Source organism: Balaenoptera musculus, chromosome 4 (genome assembly GCF_009873245.2).
Source record: "Balaenoptera musculus isolate JJ_BM4_2016_0621 chromosome 4, mBalMus1.pri.v3, whole genome shotgun sequence".
Taxonomy (NCBI): Eukaryota; Metazoa; Chordata; class Mammalia; order Artiodactyla; family Balaenopteridae; genus Balaenoptera; species Balaenoptera musculus.
Genome location: NC_045788.1, coordinates 90648654 through 90670456, shown reverse-complemented (window position 1 = coordinate 90670456; position 21803 = coordinate 90648654). Strand labels below are relative to the sequence as shown.

At 39.0% G+C, this 21803-nt stretch overlaps 1 protein-coding gene across 1 annotated transcript; it reads left to right on the top strand.

Moving 5' to 3' along the window:
* Positions 1-10382: 10382 nt before the first annotated feature.
* On the top strand, positions 10383-11647 carry CCDC54 (coiled-coil domain containing 54). The gene is given in 3 exon segments (XM_036849693.1): positions 10383-10465; positions 10665-11145; positions 11147-11647. Coding segments are annotated over 3 exon segments (1065 nt in total).
* Positions 11648-21803: the final 10156 nt, after the last annotated feature.

Genomic DNA, 21803 nt, shown 5'->3' with positions numbered 1-21803 from the left:
CTGCTTTATCACTCTCTACTTCTGGCATTTGATACTTACATTACATTCAGACCACCAGAAAGAGACCTCAAATTTCCAGAAAGAAATGGCCCAGAAAAACAAATTTTCAATCTTATAGTTAAGCATTCCTATATACCTTTTTTTTTTTTTTTTTTTTTTAAATATCCAGCCAGAGCCCTGGGTTTTTTGTTTTTTTTTTTTAATAGAGAGAAAGTCTTTTTTATTTATTTATTTATTTATTTATGGCTGTGTTGTGTCTCCGTTTCTGTGCGAGGGCTTTCTCCAGTTGCGGCAAGTGGGGACCACTCTTCATCGTGTGCGCGGGCCTCTCACCATCGCGGCCTCTTTTGTTGCGGAGCACAGGCTCCAGACGCGCAGGCTCAGTAGTTGTGGCTCACGGGCCCAGTTGCTCCGCGGCCTGTGGGATCTTCCCAGACCAGGGCTCGAACCCGTGTCCCCTGCATTGGCAGGCAGACTCTCAACCACTGCGCCACCAGGGAAGGCCCCAATATATCTTTTATATTCTAGTTGGCTTTTGTCATACAGAAGCAGCTGCAGCAGCGATACACATTTCTTGGTGGGGAGGGGTGGCAGGTGGAGGGAACCTTCAATAAATATTTAAAACAATGACTAAATACTTTTTCCCTTAGATCATAGTTGTCAAAGCCTAGGTAGAGAGAGAAGAGAAAAAACCTTCAGTTCTATGATTGCCTTCCAGCATTTTCCATTTTGTGTGTAATCAGAGTGTGTAAGGAGAAATAATACATTTGGAAAGTTAAATAAGATCTTTGTAATCCAAACCCGTACAGGAGGAAGGAGGAAGGTAGCTTTAAACAGAGAGAGGAAACGATTCTAAAAATCAAACTCCTGAAGGAAAAACACTGCAGAAATAGTGCGTAATAATAATAGTTACAGTTCTTAAATAAGAGATATTATATAAAGTTAAAAATTAGATGTAATTTTTGAAAACATTTTTCATGTTAACCCTTATGACACAAAAATTTTTCATGTTAACCCTTATGACACTCCTTTAGTAACAGCACATGGCATTATGCTGTTCTTATTGTTTCATTCTTATGAAACAGAATAGGAAGTAATAGGCCCAAGATAGGCAGAGAACAGACTAATAACAGAAGGAAAACTAAAGCCAAGGGATAAATACACATTTACTTCACAGAGATATTGTTGCAAATTCCCTCAAAAACATAAAATGCCATAATAACAGATGTCTTTCAAGGTGAGTACTATGAAGGAAAGCCAGTGCAATCTTTCACATTATAATCTTTAAAACTTTAAAGAAGATAGCTCCTTGGATATTGTAATCCAAAGTACTCTAAAGCATCATTACAAGTGAAAACCCAAACACTAAAACAGAAGTTTTCTTAAATAAGGCTCTACTAATATATTAACAGACCCAAATAAGACAAGACTGCAAACTGTACAGTACTCATAATTAGAAGTGAGAAAATTAACATTCTTCAGTTTTTACACTTTATGATTTCTGTATTTGTTTACATTTTAAATCCCTGTTTCCTATGTGATCACTATGTATTCCATACCTTTTAATTTTCCGGGTTCCCTAAATGAAGTACAAAGCAATTCAGGAACAAAACAGAAAGTTAACACTGGGCAGCACTCATCATATAATGATTTTCAAAAAGATCTGCTAAATGATATAAATTCAGTAAAACAGAGGTGTTTAAAAACTAACTCACTGGATTTATTCACTGGTTCCATTAAAGGAAGGAGGTGAATGGTTAAGCAAAAACACTTCTCTTTCACTTTCTCTTCCTTTTTCGAGCCATTTATTTTAATGGCTACATCAATTGTGCGCATCAGGACTTATAAAGCACTGTAAAAAGAGTGTCAATCATCAGCTAAAGGGAGCAGAAGTTTAAAGGTAATATCAGAGAAGGGAAACCAAGAGGTGAACTTAAGAATTACAGAAACCGAGCAACCTAATATGATATATTACCAGGGAGAGCCAAGCATAACAGAAAGAACTGGAGGAAGATGACGGGGTGGAGAGATTACATAAAATACTAATGTGTCCCCAGGGTTCTGGAGCTAAACGGTGAAGAGTACATCTAGATAAGCTGGAGAGAGTTCATTGTAAATTTGGAGTTCAGAATATAAGATGACATGAATAAAGAGATAAGTGCCTGTGTACCCAAGTTCATGACAAATGCATTCGCAGGCATTTCCACAGAGACTTGGAGAATATGCTGATTACCTGCGGTTCCCTGGAGGCCTAAAAAACTTCATATGTTGCAGAGGGGCAGTATGCTGGGTACCTTAGTCACCTGTAGGATCAGTGCCATTAATACCACTGCTGTTACCATCATTTACCAAGCTCTCTCTTATCCACCCCATAGCTGTTTCCAGGTTCATAATTACCTCCATCTGCCTGATCTCAGTTTACCTCTCGTGCCACTTAACTGTTTCAGGTCTTCAGGGAAGAAATTATTAAATCCCTATCCCAAAATGCTAAATGGTCCCTCAGGAACTAAAAAAAGTTAACATAGATTACCTTTATGAAGCAAGCAATATGTTCACTAGCCACCCATAGAAATAGGCGCAGGAGGGACCCACTGTATACCTTGACAATCATTCACAAGTGTATGAATGCATGCATTCATTCATTCATTGAATAAAGATATACTGAGCACCAACTATATGTTAGGCTTTGTGACACTGGAGATAGAGTTGAAAAGCAAGTCTCTCCCCTCAAGGAGCTCCCAGTCTAGAGAGGACATAGGCACACCAACAATAATGATACACTATGCTGACTGCTACTGGGTAGGGACACAGAACAGGTTGGTAGCGCTGGTAAGACCACAGGGAGAATCAGAACAGGACAGGACAAGGGAAGTATTATCAGGATGTCTCCTAAAGGATGGGTGGAAGTTTGACTGCAGAATAAATATATGGAGGGCCCCGCGAGCCACAACTACTGAAGCCCAAGCACCTAGAGCCCGTGCTCCGCAACAAGAGAAGCCACCGCAATGAGAAGCCTGCGTACCGCAACGAAGAGTAGCCCCTGCTCGCTGCAACTAGAGAAAGCCGCACAGCAACGAAGACCCAATGCAGCAAAAAATAATTAATTTTTAAAAAACCAAAGGGCTTCCCTGATGGCACAGTGGTTAAGAATCCGCCTGCCAATGCAGGGGACACGGGTTTGAGCCCTGGTCCGGGAAGATCCCACATGCTACAGAGCAACTAAGCCCGTGTGCCACAACTACTGAGCCCACGTGCCATAACTACTGAAGCCCGCATGCCTAGAGCCCGTGCTCCACAACAAGATAAGCCACTGCAATGAGAAACCCACGCACCACAACAAAGAGTAGCCCCTGCTTGCCGCAACTAGAGAAAGCTGTGCAGCAACGAAGACCCAATGCAGCCAAAAAAAAAAAAAAAAAAAAAAAAAAAAATATATATATATATATATATATATATATATATATATATATGGAGGGCATTCCAGAAAGAGACCACACAATTTTAGTTATAGTGAAAAGTTAAATTATCATTACCAATTATCAAAATTATCATTCCATCATTTCTTCAGAGGTGTTCATCATATTCTTTTTTGTTATTATTAATTTTTCTGTGAGTTTTTATTTTTTTTAACATCTCTATTGGAGTATGATTGCTTTACAATGGTGTGTTAGTTTCTGCTGTATAACAAAGTGAATCAGCTATACATATACATATATCTCCATATCTCCTCCCTCTTGGGTCTCCCTCCCACACCCTCCCTATCCCACCCCTCTAGGTGGTCACAAAGCACCGAGCTGATCTCCCTGTGCTATGCGGCTGCTTCCCACTAGCTATCTATTTTACATTTGGTAGTGTATATATGTCCATGCCACTCTCTCACTTTGTCCCAGCTTACCCTTCCCCCTCCCTGTGTCCTCAAGTCCATTCTCTACGTCTGCGTCTTTATTCCTGTCCTGCCCCTAGGTTCTTCAGAACCTTTTTTTTTTTTTTTATTCCATATATATGTGTTAGCATACGGTATTTGCTTTTCTCTTTCTGACTTCACTCTGTATGACAGACTCTAGGTCACTACAAATAACTCAATTTCATTTCTTCTTATGGCTGAGTAATATTCCATTGTATAGATGTGCCACATCTTCTTTATCCATTCATCTGTCGGTGGACACTTAGGTTGCTTCCATGTCCTGGCTATTGTAAATAGAGCGGCAATGAACATTTTGGTACATGACTCTTTTTGAATTATGGTTTTCTCAGGGTATATGCCCAGTAGTGGGATTGCTGGATCATATGGTAGTTCTATTTTTAGTTTTTTAAGGAACCTCCATACTGTTTTCCATAGTGGCTGTATCCATTTACATTCCCACCAACAGTGCAAGAGGGTTCCCTTTTCTCCACCCTATCCAGCATTTATTGTTTATAGATTTTTTGATGATGGCCATTCTGACTGGTGTGAGGTGATACCTCGTTGTACTTTTGATTTGCATTTCTCTAATGACATCATATTCTTTTGGCATTGGTTTCATATGATTTTTTTAAAATAAATAAATTTATTTATTTATTTATTTATTTTTGGCTGCATTGGGTCTTCGTCGCTGTGCGCGGGCTTTCTCTAGGTGCAGCGAGCGTGGGCTACTCTTCATTGTGGTACATGGGCTTCTCATTGCGGTGGCTTCTCTTGTTGTGGAGCACGGGCTCTAGGCATGAGGGCTTCAGTAGTTGTGGCACACCGGCTCACTAGTTTTGGCTCGCAGGCTCTAGAGTGCAGGCTCAGTAGTCGTGGAGCACGGGCTTAGTTGCTCCGCGGCATGTGGGATCTTCCCAGGCCAGGGCTTGAACTCGTGTCCCCTGCATTGGCAGGCAGATTCTTAACCACTGTGCCACCAGGGAAGTCCTCATATGATTTTAAAGTGTTATCATAAACATTTATTGACACCACAGAATGGAAGTGGACCTCTCGCCTCATGTGTCACTCTAACCAGTTTGCTTTATCAATGTCACTCGGCTTTACCACTTCATGAAGCTGATAGTGTGGCATCACTGCGTCAGGCTCTGCCTATCTCATAAACACCATACCTTTGCTTTCCGCTCCATCCCTGTCGTGATCTAGCACAACAGCTCTGATTGCACTCTCATTCTCTTCTACTCCTCATGGCTAGAAAGAAAGAAAAGAAGAAAACAGCTTTGTTACTTTGTGTAACATTGGGTTAAAGCTCTCTCATTAATACATTCTTATCCCCATGGGTCAGGCACCCTGGTCAAATCAGAAACACCTTCATGGTTCCTGTTTTCTCAGTCTTTAATCTCACTCTGCATGTAACAAGTAATATTCAGGTGGGGGGGCCCAAGTTCTGGTAAACCTGGTCCTCAAATTTTGTGGGAGAATAAAAAGACTTGCAATAATTTTTCATGGTCACAAGCACTAAGGGTACACGAGTAATAGTAGATGACTGTAGGTGTAACCTAAAGGGTACAAATAATGCCCAATTGCTAGCAAGATAACTATAATTCTACCCCATTCTCTCCCAACTTGAAAAAGCATATTAAAAAAGATGTAGGGGCTTCCCTGGTGGCGCAGTGGTTGAGAATCTGCCTGCCAATGCAGGGGACACGGGTTCGAGCCCTGGTCTGGGAAGATCCCACATGCCACGGAGCAACTGGGCCCGTGAGCCACAATTACTGAGCCTGCGCGTCTGGAGCCTGTGCTCCGCAACAAGAGAGGCCACGATAGTGAGAGGCCCGCGCGCCGCGATGAAGAGTGGCCCCCGCTTGCCGCAATTGGAGAAAGCCCTCGCACAGAAACGAAGACCCAACACAGCCATAAATAAAATAAATAAATTAATTAATTAATTTTAAAAAAAAATGACACCTTATTAAAAAAAAAAAAAGATGTAAATCGGGGTGATTTTATATAGATAATCAAGACTCTACCAGAGGGACTTCCCTGGTGGCACAGTGGTTAAAATCTGCCTATCAATGCAGGGGGCACGGCTTTGAGCCCTGGTCTGGGAAGATACCACATGCCATGGAGCAACTAAGCCCGTGTGTCACAACTACTGAGCCTGCGCTCTAGAACCCGTGAGCCACAACTACTGAGCCCATGTGCCATAACTACGGAAACCCACAAGCCTACAGCCCGTGCTCCACAACAAGAGAAGCCAGCACAATGAGAAGCTCACACACCACAACGAAGAGTAGCCCCCTCTCACCGCAACTAGAGAAAGCCTGCACACAGCAACGAAGACCCAGTGCTGCCAAAAGTTAATTAATTAATTTAATTAAATAAAGACTCTACCATAGGGCCTTCCCTCGTGGTCCAGTGGTAAAGAATCCACCTTCCAATGCAGGGGATGTGGGTTTGATTCCTGGTCAGGGAACTAAGATCCCACATGCCACGGAGCAACTAAGCTCGTGCGCCACAACTACTGAGCTCACGTGCCTCAACTAGAGAGCCTGCATGCCGCAAACCACAGAGCCCACGCACCTTGGAGCCTGTGTGCCACAACTAGAGAAGAGAAAACTCGCACACCACAACTAGAGAGAAGCCTGCACATCGCAACAAAAGATCCCACATGCCTCAACAAAGATCCCGCGTGCTGCGACTAAGACCCGATGCAGCCAAAAAAATAAATAAATAAAAAATAAATCTTAAAAAAAAAAGAAGACTCTACTGTAATTAATTTATAGTTAACTTACTCAAACACCAGCATTTTAAACATTAATAAGATTATCTATTATTAGAGCCATTTCTCCATTGGTTATTACATGCCAGGCTGTCTGACACCATAGCTGGTTGTGCTAGCTATACTAGCTGTACTAGGAGACAGAATGCCAGTTTGTTTGGCCTTTTTTGCTGCCTTCTGCATTCTGGTGTCCTAATCCAAATGCTTTATCTGCATTTGTACATTTTGAACAGTGAGCAGCACATGCTTTATGTCTTGGTCATATGATGGTACAGTGGTCTCTTTATTGAAGGAGAGGAATAAAAGGCAGAGTGAGAGACAGGGAGAGCAGAGCTAAAGTTTAAAACTCTTCACCATTTCCTCTTTCATTCGAAAGGAGAGTAAGAAGAAGGTGGTCAGAGAGGAGCACGAAAAGAGTTTACAAAGATTGAGCACTGTTAATCCTCAAAACTACTCTATGAAATAGGTATTGTTATTATCCCATTTTACAGTCTTGTAAGAAGTTAGTAACTTGACTAAGAGCACAGAGTTAATAAATGGGAGGACCTCGAACTCTAACTTTTCTGGCTCCAAATACCATTCCTTTAAAAGCCTGCCTCCTGGAGGGCATTTTTCCTTGGTAAGAGTCAGTAACTAGGCTCCAGTCTGCCCTGTTATTTTACTCTTAAATGGCTCCACATCTCTGGCAGGAACATGAAGAGAGGGGGTCAGGTCATTTCCCGTTATTCATTCACATGTTGACTACTCTCACAACTTGACCCTAATCAACAGGCTTGTATTCTCCCACTACAGCTTTTCACTGCCCAACAAGCCCCAAATAGGCTGAGGCTCCTTTCGTTAACAGTAATAGGTAAGTAATTAGAAACCAGACAGGTTTATGTTTGCATCAAACCTACTAGATTAATTTTTGTTTTATAAAAATAATCAGTATACATAAATATTTTTAGTTGAAAATGTTTGTCTATTTTTTTATTACAGTTGTTATACTTTTACTACAATAAGGCAAGAATAGCCTCTAAATGTTCATGTTTACTTACTCGAATTAGACATAGTTTAACTTCTAAAGTCTTTACAAAGTTCTGCTTCAATTAGCTTTGATAAATAAGCAAAAAATTAGTTTTCTCATATTTCTAAAAATTTAATCAAAATGAGTTTTTAAAATAAATATATAAATAAATAAATATATAGTGTATTTTTTCTAAAAAGTGAAATGTCTATCTTCCTCTTGAGTTGACAAATATATATTTTTATTGTATTTGTTTGTGTGGCAGTAGAGGAAAAACACACGGACCCTGGAGCTAGAATGTAAGGATTTGAAATTTGACTCTGCCCGTTTTTTAGCAGAAAGGAAAATTATTTGACTTCTATGAATTTCAGTTAAATAAGCTAATATTTAGAACAATGTCTGGTATGCAGCCAATAAGACTTAGCTGTTATTAACCCGAAGGGAGTATTTGCTACAAGCAATCCCTCTAATTTAACTGGGAATTCCTGTAAAGCAAGAATACCTAATCTACAAATTGCCTCCAAATGTAATGAAATTTTAATACTAATTTAACAATTAATGAAGATGATATAATAGTACACTTTGAAGATATTTAATTAAACATTTATTGTTTCAATCTTGCAGATTTTAGTATTCTGAGCCCAATTTTTCTTTTTTTTTTTCCCTTTCTGGCTCTAAAATATTTATTTTTATTGGTTCCTTGAAATTTCATAGCTCCTAAGCACTGTGTCTGTAGTGCTTGCTGGATAAAATGGCCTTGGCCAAGGTAAATGGGACAGCTTTGAACACTACCTTTTCTGGCTCCAAATATCTTTCTGTGATAGGAACATTTTTTCTCAGCAAGAGTTTGGAAAGGTTTCTAGAAGTTTTGGAAAGGTTACTAAAGAAGGATTCAAAGATAGGACAGTAAAGCAAAATCCCAGATATCACTGAGGACCCAAAATTCTTAAATTACTTTTGCCTAAATTCAGAGTTTATACCAAAACCTAGGCTGAAGCTGGCCCTGCATTTAAGCATAAATATGAGAAAGAGTGATTTAGAAGAGTGTTGGAACTGGCACTGATCCAAGAAGGAATATCTTCTTTAATAAAGTGGGACTACACCGTGACAGACATGGTTATCATGTCATTTTAATTTTCCAAATTGCATTGCAAAAGCAAGGGTGGGTAAAACTGATACCTTAGCACAAGCCAAGGCAATGGCACTAAGCTACCAATAGTGATTGTATTCTTCACCTCCACTCAGAGGAAAAAAAAAAAGAATGCATACAAGAAAAAGCCAGTTTAGCTCTAGAATGTCCTTGATGAAGCAGTAAAAATTTTACATTTTATTAAATCTCAACCTTCAGTATGTCTTTTTAATATTAAATGTGATGTAATGAGAAGTACACATAAAGCACTTCTGCTGCTTACAAAAATATAGTTGTCTCCAGGAAAAGTACTTATTTGAGTTACAAACTGAAGTAGCTGCTTTTTTCATGGAACATCATTTTGAAAGAAAAACTGGCAGTAAACTATGGTATTCATATTTGGGTATTTGACAAGCATTTTTGCAAAAAAAAAAGAAAAGGATATAGAGAGCCTGTCACTTCAAGAGAAACAACTAACAAGCTTAATAAATTTCAAGCTTTTCAAGCTAAAATTAGAATTTCAGAAAATTTTAACTGCCACCATGAGCTTGGCCTCTTGCCAATACTCAAAGACTTTTCTGGTGAGACTGGTGGTGATATTAATGAATGTGATATTTTGATATTACATAATAAAATGTGTTACCATTTGAAAGATCTGCATAATTCAGTGAATCATTATTTTCCAAATGACCAATGCATGATATTACACATCTATTAAAAATGGAAGATAGACCAGTGAATTTTAATGTAACAGTATTATTCTGTTGTAAGATTACACATTGCACTTACCTTCTAATCAATTATCATTTGTCAAATTTTGGTGGAGTAGCAAAGAATAAAAACCTCAATGATCTGAAAGGCCATTAAAATACCCTCTCCATTTATATATCTCTGTGATGCCATAATATCTTCATATACTTCAACCAAAACAACATATCACAACAGATATAATGCAGAAGCAGATATGAGAATAGAAGTATCTTCTATTAATACAGGTATTCCAGGTACTTAAAATATTTGCAAATATGTAAACAATGCCACCCTTTTCACTATTTTTTTCTTTTGGAAGATATAATTATTTTTTCATAAATATATGTCATTTATGTTAACACGTTACGGGTTTATTTTTTAAATAAATTAATATCTTAAGATTTTCTTAGTTTTAATCTCTAATATGGAATATCGATTGATATAACTCACATAAACAAAAGTTCTGCAGTGCTCAATTTTTACGAGTGAAAAAGAGTCCTGTGACCAAAAATTTTGAGAATTACTGCCCTAAGGTTAAATATATTCTAAGCCAGCAGCCATTGTGATATCAGCATCAGGTCAGCCTATGAGGGATTCCATGCAATTGCCCATTATTTCACAGAGCTCTCCAGTTGGACCGCCCTGTAAGAAGCTAATCATTGAGGGGTGCCTACTATTGCCCTTCATGTTCTCCATATGGCATTCTAGGATGCCACCAGAAAAATAGTAAGAGAAAGACCATTTCATTCTGACATTGTTTCTTTCTTTAATTTTGGTCAGGTTTCCCAACACCTTGTCTCTTGTTTCATTATGAAAGATGTACAAACTTCACACCAAAAGGGTAAAAGCTGCTGCTGGGCAGATGTGGAATTCAAATTTCTCCAAGATCAGACAATCTCTTAAAAATGCTTACCAGCACAGGGAGATCATCTGGGTGCTTTGTGGCCACCTAGAGGGGTGGGATAGGGAGAGTGGGAGGGAGACACAAGAGGGAGGAGATATGGGGATATATGTATATGTATAGCTGATTCATTTTGTTATAAAGCAGAAACTAACACATCATTGTAAAGCAATTATACTCCAATAAAGACGTAAAAAAAAAAAATGCTTACCATACATGTAAGACCCAGCACCCAAATTCAATTAGATATCCAACTACGATTTCCTATGATTGTGATCAAGATGACGTAAACGCTGATGAAGAAGTGAATGTTATAGTAATGCTCCGAGATATTAAAACTGCCCAGATTGAAATCCTCAGGCAAGTGACTGACATTGTGGGTCCAGTACCAAAAATCCAGGAAAGGACTGACTTTTATCAGAAGCAAATGGAGGTACTGGAAACCAGAATGAATGTTAGTGAAGACAAACAGTGCACAATAACTAAAGATATCTTCTCTCTGAAGGAAGACATTGATGCTTTAAAGAAAAAGGTGACAGAATTGGAAAACCAGAATTCTTGCTCCAATATACATTGTTTAGAGGTTCTGGATGGAGAAAAGGGTAAAGAGATCATAGAACTTCTTCACAAACTCATACAACCAGAAACTTTGAAGAACACATTGGCCTCTACAGACTCTTGAAATCTCAGCAGAACCAGAGAAAGTGCCCAGTTATCCCAAGCCCACTGATCATCTTGAGGAAAAAACAATTTCTCCCCAAATTAAAGCTCTGAAGAAAAGTAATCATTAAAATGCATTAAGAAGCTTTCAAAAAGCAAAGTCAAATATTTGTATTTACCCAGACTTTAATACATGGATCAAGCTAACTTTTGTCCGTGGAGGAAAGTGGAGATTTTTCCTCAGTGCAACCAAGTTAGAGAAATTCATCCAGTGGCTTCTTTGTAGGCCAGCCATCCCTCCTGAGGAGCCACTAGTCATAACCCAGAGATATTGTCCACTCACTGGGCCTATTGTAAGCTTGACCACAATCTGTCTCTCTGTTTTCAACTATATTTACTGTCTTTTTGGTTCCTCGAAAGAGGAAGTAACTCGACTACAGAGTAATTTTCTGCTTTGCTTGGTACAAAATAAATGTAACCTGGCCATTCCAAGCACTCACACATCTTTGTGGTTGCTGTGAACTCCTTGGTAGTTAGCTCACTATGGGTTGGCGGTCTGCAAAGTTTCTTTACGTCTACAGTAAGTTGAGGCATATCATCCCATTGGACAATTGTGATGCATTTTCTGTCAAGTTTCTTGTTTTCTCAAAGGCAATTCATGAGGACTCATCCAGCACCCATTTCATAGATAATTGGAGGCAAAGAATAAAGGGGTCAAAGGAATGAGAAACACATTTAGTAGCCCCCGTGTCAGTTTTCTATGCATTCTTATCTTAGTGGACTTTGCAGATAAGATTCGTGATACTAGAGACAGACTCTACTAACAAAATTTTAAACAGCATAGAGTGAAAAAGATACCCACTGTCAAGGTTACTAAACTTAGAGCTATAAAAATGAAAGGCACTGAAAGGACAAGTTATTGCCAGGAAAATATTTATTCCAAAAATGGGATTTTTCTTTCAACTTCAACTTTATCTCTATCAAACAATTGGAAAAGGGGGAAAAGGTGACTATGGTATTGTGGTTTTATTTTTACATTTTCATGAAATGAGACAAATACCATATCTTGTAGGTTTGAGACAGAGGAAAAGGGAAAATCTGAGGCGGGATTTGTGAACTAAGTTAAATCTCAATCTCTACACTATACCACCATAGATTCTTATATGACAGCCTTTGTTTGCTTGTTTGCATGAACCATATACTACATATCCAGGGTGTGTGCTTCATTTTTGGACATAATAGGTGGTTGCCACTGTAATGTAATTTTTCTAAATATCATGCAAATGAACTGCAAAAAAAATGTTTTCCTCGCCACTAAGTTAGTAAATGAAATCTACCAATAGAGAGTCATATGCTGTTAAACTACAAATATCCTTGGAAAATGTACTATTTTAAACTATTCTCAGCTAATCATTTGAAATGAGGGCTTTGGCAGTTAGCTAAGAACAACCCAGTTTCAAATGAGGAAAAAGGAACTAAGGTGAGTATAGAGGAAACAAAGGGAGAAGTAGGATAAGAAGACACAATATCGTCTGGTGCCAGTCTGGTAATAATCATACATTACAACTTTTTCATTTACAAATGCATTTTATTTGATCCTTATTTACAAATTTACAATAAGATGTGCACATAAATTTTAAAATATGTCAATATGTGATGGGGCAGCATGGATGATCCTATCATATACCTACTTAGAGCAAGGCTATCTATTAAATGGGTTTGTTTTCAATGGGTTAACAGTGCCAACAAAGTAAAGTATCATTCTGGTAAAGGTACCAGCAAACTCTATGTCTATATTGACCATCAGCGATATCCGTAAAGAACAGCTGAGCTCTAGCTGGGCACATTGGTTGTGACCCTCGCATCAGAGTAACTAGGGAAGGTCGGCCATGACACAGGCAAATGACATTACAAGTGGCTACTGGGAGAGTAAAAAGTGACTCAACTGGTATTTGCCTGGGTCACCTGAGCCTCTATATTAATGCACATTTTCACTTTTTCTGCCCTATGTTTCCCCTTTGCACTTGCTTAATGTTTCTAGAGAGGCAAAGAGTTTAGGAAAAGAGCCTGGAATCAGAAGACCTTAGTTCTGAACAGTCTTAAATTCTACACTTGCAAGCTTTATTATTTCGTCTCAAGTACCTTTGTTTTGTCATCTATAAAAAGGGAATCATTATATTCATTTAATAAATATTTCTTCAGTGTTTGCTAATAGCAAGGGATAGTGGAGGGTAAAAGAAAAAGTAGAAGACATTCCCTGTACTGTAGACACATAACATCGAATGGGACAGAAAAAACACGTACACACAGCTCTAAGGCATGATAGATGGGGATGGGCAGCAAAGAACAATATAAAAAGTGCTCCTGGTATCAGAGGAGAGAGAGGGTTGATGAGCCTTGTAGTAAGGAGGTAAGGTGAGGAGGAGATGGATAGGGCAGTGTACAGAAAAACAAGAGCACAGGAGTGGAGCCAGTAGGGAACGTGGGAAATAAAAGCCACCAAGCATTTTATAAATGTAAAGTACTGACAGGCTATCATTTTAACTCTTCTATGGATCTCATTTTTCTCTTCAGGGATCCCCACCATGTTCATTTTAACCTGTTTCTCACCTACATAAGAATGTTAGAGAAGGAGAAAGTGAGAGGTACACTACATGATTTTCTCAGGATCTCAGACTTTCCCAAAAGATGACTGTTTTACCCTGTTAATTCACATAAGTTTCCTGTGAGGAGAGAGAATTTTGCTCTTGAGTCAAATATTTATTATCATCACTTAGATGAGATCTCACATGACTCATTAAAACTGTAACTCAACTTGAAACTACATGTGAGCAAATAATTTTTCCCCAGTCCTTGCTTTCAAATCCACCTGCCTCTCAGCCTACTCACCTCCATCCCACCCGGCTCAGAGGAAGTGATGCCTACCTTCTTCCTCCAGTGGCTCATAGGGTCTTCATCAGCTAGTCCTGTTCTTTCCTCCCTGTTAATCACCACCTCCCAGTTCCTTGTGCTCAGCTTTCACAAGTATACACTTGCCTTGTCCCTGTGTCCCCTCTTCTCTTGCTGATCTCTCGTCATCTTCTCTGAATGAGAGGCCCACCCTCCTGTCCCTACCTCCTCCTCTCCCACTCTTTCCACAGCTCTTAGAATCATGTCTTCCATGCTCTCTCTTCTGGTCCTCTTCCCATCACTCTGGCAGATCCTCCTCAGTCTCTTAGATGATTCCTTTGCCACTAGTCATTCCCTTAAAATACTGATGCTTCACTTTACTCACTCCTAAATCAAAGGACTCCTAACCCAGCCTCTCCTGGGACATCTTAAGGTTTAGTTCCAAGTCACTACTTATCTTCTCTACTTGGATGAGTGTCAAACTCTTTACTTTCTAAAATTAACATTAGGGTTTCCCTGGTGGCGCAGTGGTTAAGGATCTGCCTGCCAATGCAGGGGACACGGGTTGGAGCCCTGGCCCGGGAAGATCCCACATGCCGCGGAGCAACTAAGCCCGTGCACCACAACTACTGAGCCTGCGTTCTAGAGCCTGCGAGCCACAACTACTGAGCCCGTGAGCCACAACTACTGAGCCCATGTGCCACAACTACTGAAGCCTGTCCGCCTAGAGCCCATGCTCCACAACAAGAGAAGCCACGACAATGAGAAGCCCGCGCACCGCAACGAAGAGTAACCCTCGCTCGCCGCAACTAGAGAAAGCCCGTGCACAGCAACGAAGACCCAACACAGCCAAAAATAAATAAATACATAAATAAATAAAAAATAAGAATAATAAAATAAAATTAACATTAATAGCTCTTCCTTCTTCTGACTCAAACCCATTTCTCTTCCAGTATCCTTTTTGTTAATGGCATGACAGTGCAAGCTATTCACATCACCAGATTGGAAATTACTCTCATCTTCTCCCTTACTTGATATATTAATTATCAAATCTCTCCCTGTTTTATCTTCCAACAATTCATGGAATCCATCCTCTATCTCTGTCCCCACTTCTGTTTTGGTTCAAGCCATAATATCTCTATATGAATGAAAAGTTTTCCTGCTTGGTATCCCAGCCTCCACAATGTCCACAGTCCAATCCTAATAAGGTAATTTTTTATGAAATAAAGATAATGTTTAAATTTATTTCTTATGGAGGTAACATTGGTTTATAACATTACATAAGTTTCATGTGTAAAACATTGTATTTCTACTTCTGTATACCCTACAGTGTGCTCACCACCAAAAATTTAGTTTCCATCCATCACCATACAGTTGAGACACTTTACCCATTTTGCCCACTCCCCTACCCAGTCCCTTCTGGTAACTACTGCTCTGTTCTCTGTATCTATGTGTTTGTTTGGTTTTGAATTTTGTTTTATTTATTTATTTTTTATACAGCAGGTTCTTATTAGTTATCTATTTTATACACATCAGTATATACACGTCAATCCCAATCTCCCAATTCATCACAACACCACCACCCGCCCCCTGCCGCTTTCCCCCCTTGGTGTCCATACGTTTGTTCTCTACATCTGTGTCTCTATTTCTGCCTTGCAAACTGGTTCATCTGTACCATCTGTGTGTTTGTTTTTGTTTGGTTTGGTTTGTTCATTTATTTTGTTTGTTTGTGATTCCACAGGCTGGAAAAAGCCAACTAGAAAGGTTTATTTTTTTCCCTCCAGTTTTATTGATATACAGCATTGTTTAAGGTGTATAACAATGATTTGACACACATACATCATGAAATGATTACAATAAGTTTAGCGAATATCCATCATCTCATACAAATACAAAATTAAAGAAAAAGAAAAAATATTTTTTCGTTGTGATGAGAACAACTTTCATATATAACATACAGCAGTGTTAATTATATTAATCATGTTATACACCACATCCCTAGTACTTTTTTATCTTATATAACTGGAAGTTTATACCTTTTGGCCACCTTCATCCAATTCCACCTCCTCCCACCCCCTGCCTCTGGTAACCACAAATATTTTTCTATAAGTTTGTTTGTTTTTTGAAGTATAATTGACCTACAATACTATGTTAGTTCCTGGTATAAAACATGGTGATTTGATATTTCTATACATTACAAAATGATCACCATGATAAGTCTAGTTGCCACCTGTTCACCATAAAAAGATATTACATTATTATTGACTATATATTGACTATACTCTCCACTCTGTACATTTCACTCCCATGACTCATTTATTTTGTAACTGAAAGTTTGTACCTCTTAATTTCCCTCATAGTTTGTACCTATTTCACTCATCCCCCATACCCCTCCCCTCTGGCAGCTACCTGTTTGTTCTCTGTATCTGTGGCTCTGTTTCTGTTTAGTTATGTTTGTCCATTTGTTGTGTTTTTTAGATTCCACATATAAGTGAAATTCTCTGACTTATCTGACTTAGCATAATGGACCTTCTAGGTCCATCTATGTTGTCACAAATGGCAAGGTTTCATCTTTTTATGGCTGAGTAGTATTCCATTGTGTATATATATATATACCATATCTTCTTTATCCATTCATCCACTCATGGGCACTTTGGTCACTTCCACATATTGGCAATTGTAAATAATGCTTCAATGAACATAAGGTTTGCATGTATCTTTTCAAATTAATGTTTTCATATTCTTTGGATAAATACACAGAAGTGGGATAGCTGGATCATATGGTAGGTCTATTCTTAATTTTTTGAGGAATCTCCACACTGTTTTCCATAGTGGGCACCAATTTACATTCCCATCAACAGTGTATGAGGGTTCCCTTTTCTCCACATCTTTGCTAACACTTGTTATTTCTTGCCTTTATAATAGGCGTGAAGCAATATCTCATTGTAGTTTTGATTTGTATTTCCCTATTAACTGGTAATGCTGAACATCTTTTCATATGACTGTTGGCCATCTGTGTCTCCTTTGGAAAAAATGTTTATTCAGGTTCTTTGCCCATTTTTGAATCAGGTTGTATGTGCGGGTTTTTTGTTGTTGTTGTTGTTATTGAGTTGTATGACTTCTTTATATATTTTGGATATTAACCCCTTAACAGATATATGATTTACAAATATCTTTTCCCATTCAGCACGTTGTCTTTTCATTTTATTGATGGTTTCCTTTGCTGTGCAGAAGCTTTCTAGTTTGATGTAGTCCCATTTGTTTATATTTGCTTTTCCCTTGCCTAAGGACACACATCCAGAAATATATTGCCAAGACCACTGTTAAAGAGAGGGTGTTTTTTTTTTAAACAGTTCTAAAATATTTTTATTGTTTCTCATAGTGAAGAGAATAAAATCCAAATTTCTTAGCAGAGCCTATGCTCTTTCCATCCCGAATTTTTACCTTTGGAAAGCAATGTTCCATACTGGTAAAGCACAATGACTATGGTGTCAGACTCACCTGATTCAAGAGCTGGCTCTGTCACTCACTAGCTGTGTGACTTTCGAATTAAGTCAAAGTGTAAATTCCCAAAGCCTTAATATCCTTATTCCAAAATAAGAATAATAACCATAGATTGTTGCCAGGAATAATGATGATTATTATATGAAGCTCTTAGCAATCTAATTGACATACAGTAAGTATAAAATAAATGGTATTTATTAATAAATTACTTCTTCATCCTCATCCTTCCATGATAATTTTCCATGCAAACCACCATCCAGCCACATGAAATGTCTTGCAGATTTTTTCAAATCTTGTATCTTTGTACTTGCTGCCCCTACTGCCTTGGATGCCTTTCTTTTATCTAGCTGATAAGCAATAATTCATCATTTGAGTCTCAACTCAAATATTTTTTCTCTAAAAGACACCTTCCCTGACTCTTACTCTCTACCTCAGTCTCTCTGTAGCAGAAATTGGGGACTCCCAAAAAACCCCTGCCAGTGTTGCCATTGATTTTATATACATATAATATATATTGTAATTTTGTGCTCACGTCTCCCTCATAAAAATTTGAGCTTTTTATTTTTTAAAATTAATTAATTAATTAATTAATTTAATTTTGGCTGCATTGGGTCTTCGTTGCTGCACAGGCTTTCTCTAGTTGCGACGAGCGGGGGCTACTCTTCGTTGTGGTGCGCAGGCTTTTCATCGCAGTGGCTTCTCTTGTTGCAGAGCACGGACTCTAAGTGCACGGCGGGCTTCAGTAGTTGTGGCTCGCAGGCTCTAGAGCTCAGACTCAGTAGTTGCGGTGAACGGGCTTAGTCGCTCCGTGGCATGTGGGATCTTCCTGGACCAGGGCTCAAACCCGTGTCCCCTGCATTGGCAGGCGGATTCTTAACCACTGCACCACGAGGGAAGTCCCAACTTTGAGCTTTTTATGTTAGAAATGGAAACTTACCTGTTTATCTTAAACACCATAATCAGTTTTACTGATAGGTAAATATTTTTGAATTAAAAAAAAAGAAAAGAAAGTACCATTTTTCTCTACAAAAAGAGTGGGTATAACAAGACGAATGGTTATAATGTATATGTCAAACATGAAAACCATTGCACATTCACCAAAATGTCTCAAACCATTCTTGTGGCTATGATATTAAGCACAATTATTGGATAGGCAGCACTTGACAGTGAAAAGAGCAAGAACATTCAAAGCAGAACAGTCTTTACTTACTGAACATTTATTATGTATCAGGCACTGTGCTAGGAGCTGAGTATACAATGGTGAACTTCATAACTATGTGATTTTGGCAAATTCCTTAAGCCTTGTATTCTTCAGTTTTCTCAACTCTAAATTTGTATCATAAGACTGTTGCGTTAATTAAATGACACCATGTGTATAAACGGCCCAGAACAGTGCCTGACTTAGTAGATACTTAACAAATGGTAGTCATTTCCTTCCTTCTCTAAGCTAGATGTTAAAAAAGGGCATGAAGGTGAACAGGGATGGACCCTGTCTCGATGAGCTCCCATTAGAACTCTGCCTCCTTTCATCAACAATAAAGGACTCCAGACAAATAATGAACCAAGTGACAGGCTGAATACAGAAGCTCCAAACCAACTCTTGACTCCCTCAACCAAAGACAGTGTGATAAGAATAAGATAGGGTGTGATGGCTCTCCTCCTGGTCTGGGCATTCAACAAATATGGCATCATTTGTAACACCCATTTGCCAACCTTTAATTGCACACTATAAAAATAAACATCAGAGGAAAGTATTGGGGTGGGGGGTGGGAGTGGGGAAGAGACTCAGTTTAAGATAAATAATTTGGTTCAGTTAGGAATACTTGCTAGCATAGACACAGACATTAGAGCAACCTATTTATTCAAAAACTGCATTCACCAACATTTACTGAAATGTGACTCTATGCCAGGAACTAGCTGAGCTAGATGTGAAGCAATAGAGATGAAAATGACATATACTTTCTTTTCCTTTCCTGAAAAAGGAACATACTTTTCAATAGTGCTCTCTCCAGTTGCCAATTATTTTAGTCCATTACTTCGATTTGGAATAGAAAACCACATACTTCATTTAAAACTTAATTTAGTTTTGTTACAGGACACAACTCGTCTCATTTAGAAAAAGACACTGCTATTCCTAAAAGTAACGTTTTAAGGTTAATTCTTCAAGTCACAAAAATGCAACCTTTTCTATATGCATCCAAAATGTAGACAGTCCCTAACATATCAATAGATTATGCTTCAAAACTTCATTTGTAAATCTGCTGAATACAATTCAAAATGCATATTACAAAGAAACAGTACTAGAGTTGGATTTGGGGCCAACCTGTAAAAGCCGACTGAACTACAATACACCTGAGATATTGGTACTCATTAAACTATAGAGCCAAGCTTGTGTGTGTTCTCATGCCAAAGTGTATTCAGGAAAGTAACAAGAGCAGTATCCTGACAGCTGGATCAGGGTCCCCACTTCTGATAGTAGAGTGAAGATTTCACAGATTGATGGTACGAGGAGGACACCTTGGGGAACTAGGAGACAAAGGGCAGGATCCAAATGGGGACCAATGCAGGAACTCTAAGGATGAAAAGCTGAGATGGGGAGTTCTTGGGCAGGGGAGACAAGTGCTCCATGTGGCTCCTGAAAATCTAGTCCAGGGAATAAGGGCTGAAGGGGGGCCAGGGTCATCTTTTACAGTGATGGATTGAAAGCTGAGAGAGAAGGGAGAGGGTTTTTACATGTAAAGCACTTGGCATAATTCTTGGTACATGGTGGTGTTCAATAAATGGTGATGGAGATATTGGAGATGGTGAGGTAGAGGCAAAACCTGTAGGCTTTTCTCCCTCATTTGTCTTTTAGAATATAATCTACTTAGAAAACAACTGTATTGGTGAGAAACATGGAACTCCAAGCCTTTCTGAACTATGAAATATTAGTGGCCAGTGGAGTTAGTGGAGCAGGGCAGTGGCTGGACCAATGCAGGTAGGAATGTTGCTCTTGTAAGGCTCTTGTGACAAAGATAGGATAAGTTTGCATAGCCCCTCATCCTTCCCCTTCCTTACCCCACTCTTTTCACCTAAAGCTTGAGGTGGAAGAGTGTACGGCGTGGGGACATGCACCCCAGACAGAGGCAGAGTCAAGAAAGAGGGGAAGGACAAGGAAAAGAAAAAAGAAAACTCCCAATAGGAGTGAAAAACACTCCTGAGGTACTGGTGCAGCCCTTCATACAATAAGGATATTCCCACCAGGCAGAAGTAAGGCACTACACCATGTGTTCTGAAAATACTTTTAAAAAAAACCAAAAAACAGGCAGTGCCTCTACAGGCAGTTAAATCAAATGTGATGGTCATCCTTTTTCTACTTTGGGTTACATTTTAGCTCTAAAGAATCTGCAAAGCTTCCAGGAACAGCTCTCCACAGGACTTTTCCAATCTTTTCCTTTAGTCAAGGATCCCACCTATTTTTAGCCATTTCTCCTCTCCCCAGCTCTTATCAAAGCTAGGAAATGAAATGCATGAAAATGTGCCCAGGTGATAGTGTGATTCTGCTGATGTATTCTTTCTACCAGTCCTTTCAGAAGGGGTGCTCTCATGAGACAATACCCCGATGGAAGGTGTGACACATCTTTTGGATATCAGAAAATTGAAATGCGGGTGCCACTCTTATTTATAGTGACCCTCAGTCAACTTATCTTTGCCAACTATAAAGATACTAATTGCTTGATGTACAGGTTGTAATTGGATCACAGCCATCAGTGACTTGGTTATTTGTTGTTATAGCAATACTAACAAAATTATGCCTAAGGCAGTCTAATTAGAAGAGCACCATCGCTGACCCAACTGGCATTTTCAATATGTTACCTAAGAGGTATGATCAGAAGACAAGTCAGAGCTAACTTAATGAAGTTTCTGATCAGAGGCTGCTCTGAAGACGGTGAGTTATTGAAGGAGACAAAGAGGAATTGATGAGTGGCAGATTCATGCAGGCTATTTGAGGACAACAAAAAGCAATGGAATTTACTAGATTCAATCTTGTTGCAAGGCATGACAAAAGTTTCCTTCCTTCTCAGCTGCAGGATCCCAAAGTCATGAAAGTTATCTATGAAAAGAAGCCTAAAGATTATCTAGTTCAGTGATATTCAAGTGGGATTTAAAAAATCTCCTGGGAGGGCTTCCCTGGTGGCACAGTGGTTGAGAATCTGCCTGCCGACGCAGGGGACACGGGTTCCTGCACTGGTCTGGGAAGATCCCACATGCCGCGGAGCAACTAGGCCCGTGAGCCACAACTAC